The sequence below is a fragment of the Impatiens glandulifera genome, chromosome 1 (assembly GCF_907164915.1).
Source record: "Impatiens glandulifera chromosome 1, dImpGla2.1, whole genome shotgun sequence".
Lineage (NCBI taxonomy): Eukaryota > Viridiplantae > Streptophyta > Magnoliopsida > Ericales > Balsaminaceae > Impatiens > Impatiens glandulifera.
The window spans coordinates 135,727,043-135,743,832 of NC_061862.1; the positions used below are offsets into that span (position 1 = coordinate 135,727,043).

General features: G+C 30.7%; 2 protein-coding genes across 4 annotated transcripts; one reads left to right on the forward strand and one right to left on the reverse strand.

Moving 5' to 3' along the window:
- Window positions 1-2,910: 2,910 nt before the first annotated feature.
- LOC124919855 (potassium transporter 2-like) lies at window positions 2,911-7,066 on the forward strand. Of its 3 annotated transcripts, none has more exons than XM_047460213.1 (10): window positions 2,911-3,066; window positions 3,768-3,911; window positions 4,011-4,245; window positions 4,322-4,567; window positions 4,664-4,717; window positions 4,805-5,065; window positions 5,154-5,206; window positions 5,297-5,414; window positions 5,526-5,780; window positions 5,874-7,066. In XM_047460213.1, exons 2-10 carry the CDS (start codon window positions 3,873-3,875, stop codon window positions 6,944-6,946), a joined length of 2,334 nt encoding a protein of 777 aa, XP_047316169.1. In that variant the 5' UTR covers window positions 2,911-3,066; window positions 3,768-3,872; the 3' UTR covers window positions 6,947-7,066. The 3 variants fall into 3 exon arrangements, with proteins under 3 accessions (XP_047316169.1, XP_047316171.1, XP_047316170.1); XM_047460215.1 differs by having other exon boundaries at window positions 4,014-4,245; XM_047460214.1 differs by lacking the exon at window positions 2,911-3,066 and having other exon boundaries at window positions 3,752-3,911.
- Window positions 7,067-8,318: 1,252 nt separating this feature from the next.
- LOC124919856 (5-amino-6-(5-phospho-D-ribitylamino)uracil phosphatase, chloroplastic) lies at window positions 8,319-14,344 on the reverse strand. The gene is made up of 11 exons (XM_047460216.1): window positions 14,148-14,344; window positions 13,948-14,055; window positions 13,699-13,767; window positions 13,515-13,619; window positions 12,572-12,626; window positions 10,493-10,566; window positions 10,224-10,307; window positions 9,986-10,126; window positions 9,142-9,207; window positions 8,910-9,019; window positions 8,319-8,656 (listed from the first exon to the last, which is right to left on the reverse strand). The coding sequence occupies exons 1-11, from the start codon at window positions 14,247-14,249 to the stop codon at window positions 8,488-8,490; spliced, it is 1,083 nt and encodes a 360-aa protein (XP_047316172.1). The 5' UTR covers window positions 14,250-14,344; the 3' UTR covers window positions 8,319-8,487.
- Window positions 14,345-16,790: the final 2,446 nt, after the last annotated feature.

Genomic DNA, 16,790 nt, shown 5'->3' on the forward strand with positions numbered 1-16,790 from the left:
AATAAAATTGTAAAAATAAAGTTAATAAAACCAAAAATTAAATAAAATTCTAAATATTAAATAATAGATAAGGATTGTATTAATTAAAATTTTAATAAAAAAAAAAAATCAAAAGTCTTATAATTTTTTTTAGGTGACCTTAAAATTTTTTTAACGATAACTACACGGGATAAAGTAAATCAAGTCCAACAAACCAATAAAAAATGTAAAATGAATCTCTACTAAATATTTTAAGCGGTACTAAAAATTATCTTTATCTGGTATTAAAATTTATCTTTATCCTAGAGTAGGTAAGCAACAAAAAAAATGTTATATTAAGTTATAATTGATTATCTACATGTATGGAAAAAAAAGTAAGAAACTATAAAAAAAAATGTACATATTATAAAGTCTTCAAACTAATAGATTCGATTTTAAGTTTGGTAACTTTATGTCTTTTTCTTTCATTAAAAAATGAAAGAGCATTCACTCGCAAAATTATTTCTAATACAAATGAGTCACCGGTTCAAAAATATATTTTTGAAGTTAAATTAAGAAATCTTAACAAAAAAAATCTATATATATATATATATAATAATGCTTAATTTTTAAAGTGTCTGGATTGCCGGGTCGAGAGCTGTGGTTAATTTGAATATATGTGAGAATAAATGGATATTTGGGTCGGATTATGGGTTGACCCGCCCATAAAAGTTTTACCGTAATATTTTTTTCACAATTTTTTATATTATTATTACCCGTGCAAATGCACGGGATACATGCTAGTTAAATTAAGAAGAATAAATTTATCGAGCCGCAAGAAAAATCCAAGTGCTACAAAGGCATTAAAGAACAATTCATCTGACATAAAAAATATCTAAAATAATTTTGTAACAATAAATTTGTTTTGACAACATTTATATATTTACCTAGAACAAAATTCAATCATTGTTTTTATATAATTTTACTATTTTACTTTTAAATATAATTATAACTCTAACAGACCTTATAATATCTAGTCTATATATATATATAATGATGCTCAATTTTTAAAGTGTTCGGATTGCCGGGTCGAGAGCTGTGGTTAATTTGGATATATGTGAGAATAAATTGATATTTAGGTCGGATTGTGGGTTGACCCGCCCATAAACTTAAAACGGTTAAAAATAAAATTAAAAATACTAAAGGTATGGTTCGAACTTACACTCTAACAAAACAAGTATAACTTTTTAACCAACTAGGCTAATAACACTTTATATTTTAAATTCAACCCAAAATTTTATAAACGCGTGATATTTTAATAATATAAGTTCAACTTTTTAACTAACTAATATATATATATATATATATATATATATATATATATAATAATACTTAATTTTTAAAGTGTCTGGATTGCCAGGTCAAGAGCTGTGGTTAATTTGGATATATGTGAGAATAAATGGATATTTGGGTCGGATTGTGGGTTGACCCGCCCATAAAAATTTTACCGTAATATTTTTTTCACAATTTTTTATATTATTATTACCCGTGCAAATGCACGGAATACATGCTAGTTAAACTAAAAAGAATAAATTTATCGAGCCCCATGAAAAATCCAGGTGCTACAAAGGCATTAAAGAACAATTCATCTGACATAAAAAATATCTAAAATAATTTCGTAACAATAAATTTCTTTTGACAACATTTATATATTTACCCAGAACAAAATTCAATCATTGTTTTTATATAATTTTACTATTTTACTTTTAAATATAATTATAACTCTAACCGACCTTATATTGAATATCTAGGTCAAAGAGGTATTAAAACTAAAATTATTTACGTAAAAAAAACAAAAGAGATAAATATGTAATGAATTTTTTTAAGAAATAAATTTTGTTTTGATGATTAATGAAAGGATTAAAATTATATAAAATTTGTTTATAGAGGAATAAAATTATAAAAATAAAGTTAATAAAATCAAAAATTAAATAAAATTCTAAATATTAAATAATAGATAAGGATTGTATTAATTAAAATTTTAATAAAACAAAATCAAAAGTCTTATAATTGTTTTTTAGGTGACCTTCAAAATTTGTAACGATAACTAGAAGGGATAAAGTAAATCAAGTCCAACAAACCAATAAAAAATGTAAAATAAATCTCTACTAAATATTTTAAGCCGTACTAAAAATTATCTTTATCTGGTATTAAAAATTATCTTTATCTTAGAGTAGGTAAGCAACAAAAAAAAAATGTTATATTAAATTATAATTGATTATCTACCTGTATGAAAAAAAGAAAGTAAGAAACTATAAAAAAAAAATGTACATATTATAAAGTCTTTAAACTAATAGATTCGATTTTAAATTTGGTAACCTTATGTCTTTTTTATGGTTAAAAAATGAAAGAGCATTCACTCGCAAAATTATTTCTAATACAAAGGAGTCACCGGTTAAAAAATATATTATTGAAGTTAAATTAAGAAATCTTAATAAAAAAAAATAATATATATTTAATTAATTAATTTTAAAAAAAAATTAACAATAATATCCATTTATCCCAGGCCTTGTTCGGATTGGAGTTTTTTTTAAATCATAGAAGGAGAAAAAATTAATGATTGTTGACGATTTTGAGAAGGTGATGATTATTTTTGATAAAAGATTTAAAGATTATTGATATATATAAATAAAATATAAAATAATAATTTAAAATAGATTGTATTTTAGTTAATAAAATGAGTGATATAATGGTTGAGAGGTGATTGATTAAAAATTTGATTTTTTAAAAATTTTCAAATAACCCAACAAAAATTCTTAATATTGTTTGATAAATAGGTGGAGTAAAAAAAGTGGGAAATAACAGAAAGAAAATAACAGGCTTTCAGAAGAGAATGGCAACAATGAACAGTTTTCACGTGGCTCTGCCTCTACCCCCTGCCCCTATTAACTATTAAGCAGCTCGAGCTGAACTAGTGTAGAGAGAGAGAGATGCATCTCCTTTACCCCATTCCTCTCTCTTTCTCCGCCATTCTCATCTTCCTCAAGCTCTCATCAATCATTCTTCATCTGGGTTAGCAACCATCAATCTGAAGAAGAGATCGATCTTGTAAGTATCTAACTTCTTACTAGCTACATGCATATATATATTATATTATCTCTTCAAATCAATTTCTGTAAAACCCATTTCAAGATTACTTAAAAAGAAGAGCTCTTTCACTTTCATCTCTTAGTGGGTTCAAAACTGTTTATATTATATTTCTTCTGGGTGGGTGTGAGTGAGTGGGTGGTTGGGCGAGTTAAAGAAGAATATTATACTTTGTTTTTGTGGATTTTATCTTTTCATTGTCTTTCCATGTGATTAAACAATTCACTTATTTCTGTGTCATGTGAACAATGGTCTCCTTTTTCCTTCGTTTGTTTCTCCATGTGACCTGAATCACCGGATTTTTTCAATATCTTGCCCCCTCTCCTTTAAACCCTTTTCTCACTTCATATCTTCATTTGTTTATTCTGGGTGCTTTATCTCTTTCTTTCTTTTCTTCCACCATGCTAAAAATTTATGAAACAAAAATGGAATTAATGGAATCAAGACATGTCTCTTTCACCTTGTATTTAATATTTTTGTCTATTTAATCAAATCACTAAACCATACACATTTATTTTGGGGGATGTGATTTGATTCTATTTGAATTACATTGGATAATTGGAAAAAGGGTCTTGATTTTATTTTACTTCTTTATAGATTGCTAAAGTAACATCAAAGATATGGATCAATCAATCTCAGTTTATACTCACTTTTTGTTTCAGACCCTCTTCCTAGCTCCTTCTTCCCACCAACGAAAAGGAAAAAACTTCTATAAATTTTCTAGCTTCAAATTACATGGAATATAATCAAACTGATGCTTGAGAACCATGGATCTTGACTGTGGAAAGTTATTGAGTTCTTCCAAGGTTTGTTCCCATTTTTCTTCTTCTTACCAAGTGTTTATTTTTGTTTTCATATTTATCTATTAATATTGTCTTCATAATTTTCCCTTAATTGTATTGCAGAAGGATTCTTGGAAAACAACTCTACTTCTAGCTTATCAAAGTCTTGGAGTGGTTTATGGGGACTTGGGTATATCTCCTCTTTATGTTTACAAGAGCACATTTGCTGAAGATATTCACCATTCAGAGACAAATGAAGAGATTTTTGGTGTTCTCTCTTTCGTCTTCTGGACTCTAACTCTAGTTCCCTTATTCAAATATGTGTTTATAGTTCTTAGAGCTGATGACAATGGAGAAGGTAACTTTGGTTTTAAGTAACAATAGTGTAATGAAGGAAATAAAGAATTTTCTAATTATAATCAAATCTACTGCAGGTGGGACTTTTGCCCTTTATTCTTTAATTTGCAGACATGCTAAAGTGAGTCTTCTACCAAATCATCAAGTTTCTGATGAAGCACTCTCTACTTATAAATGGGAGAATCCTCCTGAGAAAAAGAATAGTTCAAATGTTAAGAAGTTGCTCGAGAAACACAAGTTCTTGCACACTGCTTTGCTTATCTTGGTTCTTCTCGGGACTTGTATGGTGATAGGGGATGGATTGCTTACTCCAGTCATTTCCGGTGCTTATCTTTGATTCTTAGAGGATGAATTTCTAATTTTTTCGTTGTTTTCCTCTTAATTTGCTCGTGATAACTTACTCGTTTTCAATTTTGCAGTTTTCTCTGCTGTTTCTGGGCTTGAGCTGTCCATGTCAAAGGATCATCATCAATGTAAGTATTCAACCAACTATTTCCCATTTCAAGCAACTATTTCCATTTTAACACGATGGAAAAGTGTATTTGTTTTTTGTTTTACAGATGCGGTCATTCCTATAACTTGCTTCATATTAGTTTGTCTATTTGCATTACAACATTATGGAACACATCGAGTGGGATTCTTTTTCGCACCAGTTGTGTTGACTTGGCTACTCTGTATTAGCGGACTTGGTTTGTATAATATAATCCATTGGAACCCACGTGTTTATGAAGCTCTATCGCCATATTATATGGTCAAATTCTTGAAAAAGACGAGAAAAAGTGGATGGATGTCCTTGGGTGGAATTCTCTTGTGCATAACTGGTATGATTGAAATCAAATTTTACTCTTTCTTAGTGGGTTTAACTTAGATGCTCATCAAGAACTAACATGTCTTTTGGATTACATGTAGGCTCTGAGGCAATGTTTGCAGACATTGGTCACTTCTCTTATACAGCTATTCAGGTATGGCGCGGGTAGAATGAACTTTTCCCAAGATTTTTCTGATGATTTCAAAGATTGAACTGTATTGATGATGAATCTATTCTCTTGCAGATTGCCTTCACTTTTCTGGTTTATCCAGCTCTAATCTTGGCATATATGGGTCAAGCAGCTTATTTATCGAAGCATCATAATAGCACTCACAAGATTGGTTTTTATGTCTCGGTCCCAGGTTTGTTTTCTCACAATTATCTAATATTACCTGTGAATTTAGTTGAGATCACGTTTGGAAACAAAATCTAGTTCTACACCGATTCATTTTTCTTTTTGTTCTTGCTAACAGAATGTGTTCGATGGCCTGTTCTTGCTATAGCGATACTTGCCTCGGTTGTGGGAAGTCAGGCTATAATTAGCGGTACATTCTCCATTATCAACCAAAGTCAGTCCCTCGGTTGTTTCCCAAGGGTCAAGGTTATTCACACCTCCGATAAAATACATGGTCAAATATACATTCCCGAGATCAATTGGGTTCTTATGATCCTCTGCATAGCCGTTACCATTGGCTTCAGAGACGTAAAGCATATGGGAAATGCATCCGGTTGGTTAATGATACAAACGACTTTTTCTAGTTTTATTTTATTTTATTGTTATATTCATCTAAATCTGATTTTTGTTGTTATATATGTTGCAGGTTTGGCAGTTATGGCGGTTATGTTAGTTACTACATGTCTCACTTCATTGGTGATTGTCCTTTATTGGCACAAACCGCCTATAGTTGCTCTCGCATTTCTACTCTTTTTCGGGTCAATCGAATTGCTGTATTTCTCTGCCTCTGTGATTAAATTCCGCGAAGGTGCATGGCTCCCGATCCTCCTATCGCTCTTCCTAATGACGATAATGTTCGTTTGGCATTACGCCACTATAAAAAAGTACGAATACGATCTCCATAATAAAGTTTCGTTGGATTGGCTATTGGCTTTAGGGCCAAGCCTTGGTATTGCCCGAGTCCCGGGAATTGGGATCGTGTTCACAAATCTCACATCGGGTATCCCAGCAAATTTCTCTCGTTTCGTCACAAACCTACCCGCCTTCCATCGTGTTTTGGTCTTCGTTTGTTTAAAATCGGTTCCAGTTCCATACGTTCCTCCTGCCGAGCGATACCTTGTGGGACGAGTAGGCCCCACTTCTCATCGTTCGTACAGATGCATTGTTCGGTATGGGTATCGCGACGTCCATCAGGATGTTGATTCATTTGAAACACAACTTGTTGAGAAGTTGGCAGATTTTATTCACTACGATTGGTGCGACAATGAAAAGAAGAACGATGATTATGATGATGATGATAATCGGTCTGGCTCTTCTAACGAGTGTCGATTGGCGGTTATTGGAATGGTGTCGGTTTCAAACTTTGAGATCGAAGAAAGTGATCTTCAACCGGCGAGTGTTTCATCCGTTGAGATGGAGCCGGTAAATGTTGGGCAGAGAAGAGTTAGATTTTATGTGGATGATAACGAGTCGGAATCGTCAACTATGGGCGTGCAATTGCAAGAAGAGTTAAGAGAACTTTATGCTGCTCAAGAAGCGGGAACCGCATTTATTCTTGGACATACTCATGTGAAGGCGAAACAAGGGTCTTCGTTTATGAAGCGGCTTGCACTCAATTATGGTTACAATTTTCTGAGTCGGAATTGTCGAGGACCAGATGTGGCTCTTAAGGTGCCTCCGGCGTCTCTACTCGAAGTTGGGATGGTTTATGTCGTTTAAGAAAAAGAAAACCGTGTTTTTACCTCGTATAACCATATTTAGGATGGATTGATATATTATATGTAATATGGAAATATATGCTTCAAATGTGATTATACTACATCTTATGTTTTTGTTCTACTTTGTCTTCACTGTGTATAAATCTCATAAACTATATAACTGTTTATACCATTTAGAAACCTAAGTTAGATATGTTTTGAGTTTGCATGAGAAATTATGAGATATTTTTAAATAAATGTCTAATATAAATAAGATCCAAAAATGGTTTCAAAAAGGGCCTAACAAAAATTATCAAGTTTAGTGGTCCTCATGCCCAAATGTTTTATAAGTTTTTGAATATTAGGTTCAAATTGTTTTACATTTCTTAAAATTTAAATTTTAGTCCTATTACCTTTAAATACATATATAAATTATAGTTATCAAACTTAATATTTCTATTTACAATAATTTTAAAAGTTCAAAATTTGGTTATTTGGGGCATGCTGGTCAAAAAAATACTGGAGGTCAAGGTTAGTACAAATAGAAGATTAAATTTAAAATTGTTGATAGAGATATAAAAGTGTAAAATTGAGGGTTTATACGAAATATTAATAATTTATTTAAAAAACATTATTATTATTTATATATATATAATTAATTACAAATTAAATAAAAAAAATAAAAAATAGATTGATACTAGAAAAATCATATTTACAAAACTACTTACCTAATTAATTAATTTAAATAATTAAATAAATAATAACAAATATAAATTCTTTTTCTTTTTTAATTATTATGTAAAATTTTATCAAAAATTTACCTAAATCAAATTTGAGCTCTATTTTCTTTTTGCATCAAATTATAAAAAAAAAACTTAAGAGATTTGTGGAGTTAAATTATGAGTATTAAAATTTTGAGATGAATTATTAGAATTTTACGATCTTACGATTTCAAATAAGGTTATCGAGTTCTGATTTTAAGTAAATTTTTAAATACGTAAACTCTTACGATTTTAAATTTACAATAGTAAATTTTACGAGTTTATAAATAAATTCAATTTTACATTTAAAAATAAATTTATATTTAAAAATTAAAAATAAAGATATTATTTATTCAAATAAATAAATTAATATAAAGAATTTTGTATGTATAATTTTTTTATAATATAATTTTTTTGTTATTATTTTTTAATTAATTTTATATTTAAATATAATTTATTTTAAATTGGTTAGGTAATATATATAAATAATAATAATATATAACTTGTTATTTTTTAAAATTAAACGGGTCAGTCAACTCTCGATTTGGACTACCTCTGATCAGTTCTAATTATGTCATGTAGATAATTTAACAAGTCTGATTAAGAATAATTTTAATTATTAGAAGAAAGAAATGACAGATGAGCTTTCTAAGAAGCTTTTATATTGATATATGGAAACAGATTCTGTAAACCCCAATTAATTTATACAATGAGAAATCAAGGAGTATAAAAAGAAAACATCCTATGATTGATGATGACAAGCTGCTGCTATAATAAGATGAGAAATTTCTACAATTGTGGGTCAAAAGATGGTGTCTATTCCAAGCTTCCTTCTAGGAGGACTTCTCTCTATTATCTGCTTTTGCGGCTCCATAAACGTAAAGTCCTTGCAAGCATATAACCTTCTCAGGTTGATCACCGAAAGCTCGTTGAAGCTACCAACTGTAAGATCCGCTTGCCCAAGATCATACCTACATTCCAAGTTCAAAACTTGATCATAGTGTCCTGCATTCTCAAACACTCTTATGCTGCAATTATCTATGAGATCTAGCGCGAAAGAAACACTCGGTGTTTGAAAAGACAAGAAAAACGGAAGGGTGATTGTGACATGTTTTTTACCCAAATAACTCAATTTTTCATAACTCAAAACGAATTATTCAAACAACCAGATTTTGAAGTAGGCTTCTTTCATTTACTGACTCTTTCGAGAGAAAGAATACATACGCTGGGTGGGCACCAATTAATGCTACAGCCATCATAGTGCAATTGTGAGCAGCTGTTATCCCTCTGGGATCATCCTCAAATACGACGCACTTGGAAGGTTTCCTATCCAACTGTCCACGATTTAAAAAAACATTTAGAAGTTTCCCGGGAATAGAAGAACTACAGCTGTAACATTCATGTAACAAGATATAAAATTGTTCGGTTAATTTTTCAGACAATAGAACCAAAATACCTTCATTGCAGCAGAAAGGAATCTATGAGCTATAGATTCCATCCCGTCCTCCTCTGATATTATTGCCTGAAACCCAAAATACTTTTGTCACTACAACACAATAAAATACTATGTGGCCTTGTACGAAATCACGAATATAACATTTAGAAACGCTTTTTACTTTTGTTTTTCGATCCAGATACAAAATGTTTGGAAACTAAACTTAAGGAGAGATAGGTTCAGAAATTTATTGTTTCTATACACATTTATCTTTTAATTGTTAGTGAATGAATCTATTTAATCTTTTACTTTGGTAATTGTATATTGGATTGGATGATAGGCCTAGAAATATACCCTTAACTTGAATTATCACTGTGGGCCTTCTTAAGCCAAATGAATCTGAAATCACCTCTATGAACAAAAATATTATTTGGATCTCTAATTTGATTTCTGCTTTAAGATCTACAGTCCAAAAACACTAGCTAAACATTTTAACATTAAAAATGACCTCGGAATTCAAATAAAATGTAAGAAAAAAACAATTCAACAAAATTCTCTCCAGGAATAAATCTATTCTTTCCTCCAGGACAGGAAACATCTTTTTTATTTGCACAAAATCGTGACTTTTATTTATTTAGTACAAATAAGCTTACAAATGACAAGAATTTGTCCAAATAAGATGTGAACAAAATTAAACTACAGTATGAATTTCACAATGAAGCTTGTGATATCACCAACAATCCATAATCTTGCATGTTTCAAAAGAACATTTTCAGCTGTTTATACATTTCCCCCTTTTTTTTAATTAAATTTGACAAGTTTGTATCGGCCGGAAAATTATTCTCAGCCTTGAGAAATTACTAACCTGAAAGTACTTCCTCAGCCCCATTCGTTCCAATGCTTCCACCATATTTCTACGGCCAAAACTGGAAACAACAGCACAAGGGATTCGAGCAGTAGATACTGCTTCAAGCCATTCAACTAACCCATCCATGGGCTCTGAGAGCTGACTCAAGAATACAATAGAAAAGAACATTATTGTCAGACTATTATATAAGAACCACAAAAGAACTTAAATGAATAGTGACAAATGGGAAACTTACTCTGAGAAGATTGTCATTATATATCTGTGAAAATCTTAGCTTAAACGTATCTAATTCAGTTTCTGCTCCCTCCCAGCCAAAAACCTGTGATTTATTTACTTGTAAGAATAAATGAAATTATGATAGCACAAACATTTTTTTTTCTAAGCAAGCTATGAAAATAAAATATCAAAGGAATGTGTAATAAGTATTATTTGTCTCCCTTCAAAAATTGCACAAACAACTTTTAAGTTACAACATAATTTAAGATGATGAGCAATTAACTATACCTTGCGCACAACATGATCAGCATCTGCATAAAGTAAAAGCCTTTGAGTGCCAACATCTATAGGAATTTCCATTCCTACATAAAAAAAAATTACAAAAAAAGTTACCATCTTTGAGAATATATGGGTAAAAAACAAAAGAAAACGGCTCCATGAAGTTTTTATAGAAAAATGTCTTGTGAGATCGAACAACAAATATCAGTGAATTAAATGGCCACACCATTTACAAGAACTGTTTATCAAATTCAAATTAAAGCACTTACATACAACTATACAAATATTTCAAATTCAAAATTCATGCACTACACTTATTATTTAACGTTTCCAAACAGGCTCAATGATTGTTGACAGACATACTGGTCAAGAAGTTCAATTCATCAATAATTCAAAGACAGCTCATCAATATATGAAGTTTTGGTTACCAAACAGCACATCTCTCATTAAGTGAGCCCCATTTGGAAACATTTTTTATGTATCTGGATCTAGACACCAAACGTTTGGAAACTAAACTTAGTAGACGGATTTATAAAGATGCAGATACAGGAACAGATTTAAAAAGTGTTTCAAATGAGCCGTTATAAAATATTGGAGCACGTGATTTAGTAAATGCCACATCTAAACAAGGCTAATTTGCAAAGAAGCAGTAACTGAATATCAAAGTATACAGTTGAAAACCCAAATAGTCCCCAGAAATTGAGTGCAATATACAAAATGATCATATGATAGTTTTAAGTAGGGTCTAATTTGGATCTTCCGCCTATATTACTTCACTTAAATTTCCATGTCAACGTTAAATGAACATTATTTAGGATTCTCTATTAGTTTAACAATTTTGGCACATTATACGACTACAACTCTTGCACTGAGCATTTTGGCAATACAAATGCAGTCTTGAATATCTCACTCAAGTTGGGAAAAAAAAATTCGCCTAAAAAGTAAGAATTATGAATCAAAGGAAAACAAGATGATGTCAGTTACCACTCTAAGAGATGGCTAAAATTGAGCCTATTTGGTTTGAGTGACAATGAATTGTTAATCTTCAGTAATAGTAGTCAGATCTTCACATATATGAGAGGTTCTTGTTGACAGAATCAACTACAAACCACATTTGTTAATAGAGGCTTCGAATAGGGCAAATAGGTAAAAGATGCATTGTATTCTCTTTATAAAACAAATCACGTTCAAATACAATCCAGAGTTGTGCAGACTGATGGGATACTGAAACAAGTGTCACACAATGAACATAAAGTATCTAAATTGAGCTTTTCAACATGGCCAAGAAAGAAGGAAACAAAGAAATTTTGTACTAACCTACACTATAAAAAAACAAAATTATAATGTTGATCATATTAAGGGTTTATGGCTCATTTATACATTTGTGTAAATTGATTGTTCAAATATGTCTACCGAGCAGTTAGTTCATTCCTTGGCCTTAGGGAACATGTTTTAACTAAAAAATATTGAAGCTAACTTAGCTCAAGTAGAATTAACCAATATATATCTGGGGAATAAAATAAAGAGATAATTAAAACTAGATTGCTATTTTCTACACATACGAAAATCAGTTCAACCACTAAATTACACGAGGATAATCTTCAAACATTTTCAGTGGATCGTAATACACAGTATAGTTAAGTTTGCAAAATAAATTAAATTACATAGAATACCTATTGAGACCAAACATATTTTCTCACTTTAATGAACAAATAGCTGAGTTTAAATAAAACTGGCAAGGAATTATTCTTAGAAACACTTTTTATTTTTGTGTTTGTGTATGGATTAAATGTTTGAAAACTAAATTTTATCATAAACTGATTATAAACCTATGTATATTTTTGTAAATGGATCCGAATACAGAAACATAGGTTGTCGTTGATGACGAGAAATTAGGTCCATCTTTCTCATTTCGAGGAAAGGATGTGTATAGAAAAAAGTGTTTCCAAATTAGGTTGCCCAAAAACATACAAGGAAATAAATTTTTTCCTTAAAAGAATCGTAAACCTTTCAAAATCAATGTAGTAGAATATATAAATAATTCGAGTATGAGTGAAAATGTTAAAATTGGTGAAAGAAATCACAAACCCTCTTCCGCTGCTAGCTGTCTCCATGCCTCTAACTTCAACGTCCGACTATCTGTCTGAAACAAAAATTAGAGTGATCATAAACATAAAGGATACGAGCGAGTGTGAATGTCTGCCTCAGTTATAGGAGGGACTAGAAGAGTCGTAATCATAAATAAGAAAAAGGAAAAAGACGAACTAATTTGTTTTCCAAAACTGAATAAACAACTTTATTTATACAGAACATATATCAAGAATGCAGCATGAGTTAAAAGGCATCGAGAAAAGCTTGATAGAGAAAAATGGAAGATTTAGATTAGCGTCAACTAGGAGGGCAGTAGATTGAAAGGTGTAAAGACCTTCAGCTCCATGTTGACATGAGTTTTTTTCGAGAATCTCAAAAATCTCGGTTTTGAGTAACTGTCGAATGTTTTTTTGTTTTATTTAGATGTTGTTTGTTCCTTTCTTCCTAATTATTTTGTTAGGACTGTTGACACAACTTGTTATAGAATGGTATCGATTTTCCCCACGGAAAGTTCTCATCTCACTTTTCAGAAATAAACAACGTTACTTATTTATTACCATAATCTTTGTACTCATTTACTATATGAGCCCAATAAATTTAATGACAATATACCAATCAGATAATAGATATTCAATAGCAAATCATCCAAAATTCCAAATGATCATTTTATTCTTCATAAATGTCAATAATATCATTTAGAGTAATTTTAAATCTTCTGCCACTTCTATGAGTTTTCAACATGTTCTTGTAGAAATTTATGCTGCCTTTTCTCATCTATATTACTCTTTCGATTCAAACAGCCTTTCTAAACCCTAGGTCACAACGTGGAGTAAGAAACTAAATATCATATAACTTTTCAAGAATGATTGACAACTGTCCTATGTTCGCCATTAAACCCTAGAATGTAAACAACAAAGGAGATAGATATACTGATCCATACCATGACATTATCCCAAGAAAATATAAGACCGTAAGCTTCATCGGGTTTCATTGCATATCGAATTCTTTGAAGAAATCCCTCTTGCAATCTGTCATTCAGGAAATCCTAATAGTAGCAAAAAAAAATATGACTCATCAAAACTGGCACCTTTTGTTAACCCTTTCATAAATTACTCTTTGCTTACCACATCAATTTTAAGAGGTCCATCTGGTCTGAAAGTCTCAAAACCTTCTCCATATTCAGCTCCAATAGTCTGTAAATATATTAAGTTGTTAATTATCTACTCCACCAAGCTCAATCTCCATAACATGAAAAGATTCAACAATTATGTTGACATCACTAAAGCTCGAAGATTTCTTCATGTTACCAGTTACCCATATTTCATCTGGAAAATTTCAAGAACAGGGGAGTCAAAAAAAAAAAAAAAAAATACCTCTTCCATGAAAATTCTTCTGCGTATGATTGGAAAATCATTGACAGACCCATCATCTCGCGACCCACAAGCATTCGATATCACCAACTTCCGATGATGTTCAAATCTCTGGAAGAAAAGATAAATTGACAACAGTAGATGTAAAAACAAAATCCAAAGAAGAGTTGGGTGATAAAAGGAGAAGGGTTTGAAATTGATACCGATAGTTTGATTTTAGTCCGAAGCTGTGAGGCTCCAGTCGAAGGAGATAACGGCGGTCGGAGAGGTAAGAAACCGGAGCCACTGGCTATCGTGGTTTCCATCTTCAGGGCATGGACACCTCAACTACATGAACTAAAGAAGCACGAAGCTTACCAAGAGAAAGATTTATGACCTCTTGTTAGAAAAGTGGCCCAATTATTCAATATCCATAAAATTAACAAAGCCCAAAATTAAGAGTATATTCTATAACATAATATAATTCTTGTCAAAAATATCTATATTGATAATAAATAGTATACATTTGTTTGACCAAAAAGATAAGAAAGAATAGTAGTATATGTAATGTGAGTGTGACACTTTATTTTTATTAGACTTTGCTAGATATGAAATTCAATCTAGCCCACTTTCATTATAATCTCATTTTGCGTGTTTTATTATTTTTGTTTTGTTTGATCTTGTTTAACGGGTATTGAAGGTGGGAACAACACTATCAAAATTTAGAGTTTATACAAAATTGTTAGTTTGTAAAATAGAGGGTACATAATACCATAAGAGTTTTAGTTTATAAAATATTAATTATATATAATTAAGTATTTTATATATTAACAATTTAAAAAATTATATATATATATTTAAATATAAAATTAATTAAAAATAATAATAAGTAAATGACAATATAAACAAATTATATTTATAAAGTTAATTATATTAATTTATTTGAATACATACTAATTTTTTAAAATTTATAAATATAAATTTATTTATTTTTTAAATGTAAAATCGTAAAATCAAAATTATTTATAAACTCGTAAAATTTTATAGTAAATATTTTAAAATTTATATAAATTCAGACTCATTAGTCTCACTAAAATTTTAAAAATTGTAAGACACTCAAAAATTTTAAATGACTCGATATAATTCACTTTTACTTTTATGCAGTGTCTGAGATTTCGAGGCCTGAGGCGAGCACAAAACTTGGTGCCCTCAAAACTTAATATTCATACATATATTTTTTATCGATTTAAATATAATAATAGTATTTGTAACATGAATTCTAGAAATAAAATATCATCAAAACAATATGTCATAAGTAATACTAAAAAACAAAGAAGATCCAAACAAAATATAAAATTCATGTTCCGAACTAGTACATAGTCACTTGAATATTACTCGTCTCGCATTTTTTGAAGCGAAAGTATTGATCAAGTTTGCATAATCAACTTTCTCAATAATTTTTCTCTCGATAGATAACATAGCTAACCCATTTAGTCTTTCTTGCGACATAGTTGATCGAAGATAAGTTTTAATCAACTTCAATTTGGAAAAACTCATTTCCGCAGATGAAACAGTAACGAGTATAGTCAGTAAAACTCGATATGCGATATAGGAATTTGGATAACAACCATCCATTGTTTTCAAATGATTTAGCACATCAATCGCTCTTTTTGCTTTTCCGGGTAATGAATGTCTTAACAACTTTAGTTCTAGAAATAAATCTGATTCATCAACATCGGAGTGTTCATCATGTGTTAAAGAATTTTGAAGATTGACACATCGTTCTCATTTCTAGACTGTTTTGGGTCTTCATTGCGAAGTTCATTCAATTCACCATGTTCCCGATCATTCAACTTATTTCACTAGACAAGTCCTCAACAACCAAAAATAATCAAGTAAATCGAACCAAAATCTCACCGAAATTAGAGGAAGAACTCTAGTGGGCAGTGGCGCAGTGCCGAGAAACAAGGCTGGAACGAGCGAAAAAGGCCCAAGAGCTCGGGGAAGGAGACGACCGAGTTTTCTGCTCCGATTTCGGCAAGCTAGAAGATCGACAACGGACTTGGAGTTTGGGGGAAGTGTTTCCTTTTCTTTTTCCAGAATGCTTATTCTTATTTTTTTTTTTCTTGATTTTGTTGATAAATGAGAATCGTGCGATTCTTTTCTCCAAGTAAGATAGTGTTTTTTATTTTTATTTTTTTGGATACAAATTAAGTTAGGGCTTATCATGGATAAGTTATCAATTATTATTTATGGGCTTTTTAAAAATAAGCCAATGAACATATCATTATAATATATTTATTTTTTAAGATTTTGGTGCTCCAAAAATATTTGAGCCTAAGCCAATTGCCTCACTTATTACACAGCAGGTCAAGACCTGCTTTTATGGTATTGTGTTGTTTTATACATGGAACTTTGACAAATTAGTTAAAAACTAGTGTGGTCCATAATTTTGGGTTGCCTTAGAATTTTGTTTTTATTTAATTTACAAAGTCATACGAATAAATTAAGACATAATAATAGACATGATAAACAAAATTGTGGGTTGAATTGGGTTGTCTAATGGCTGGAGAAAAAAAATAGTTGGGTTGCCTATATGTTGGAGAAAAAAATGAATAGCCGGGATGCTTGGTCTGTGATAACCTCGGACTTGCCTCTGGCTCGGCTCTGGTTGGTTATTGTTGGTGCATTCTACCTTTTAAGGTCACATTAATTGAGACATTTTGATTGCTCCTTTTGAGAAATCTAACCTCATTTCTTAGACCTTTAATGCTAATGTTGGGACATTACTAATAAATTACACTAGTAGAATTTTAACACCCATAACCCCTTTGATGAATGTCGTCGGCTCACGATATGTTAATGAT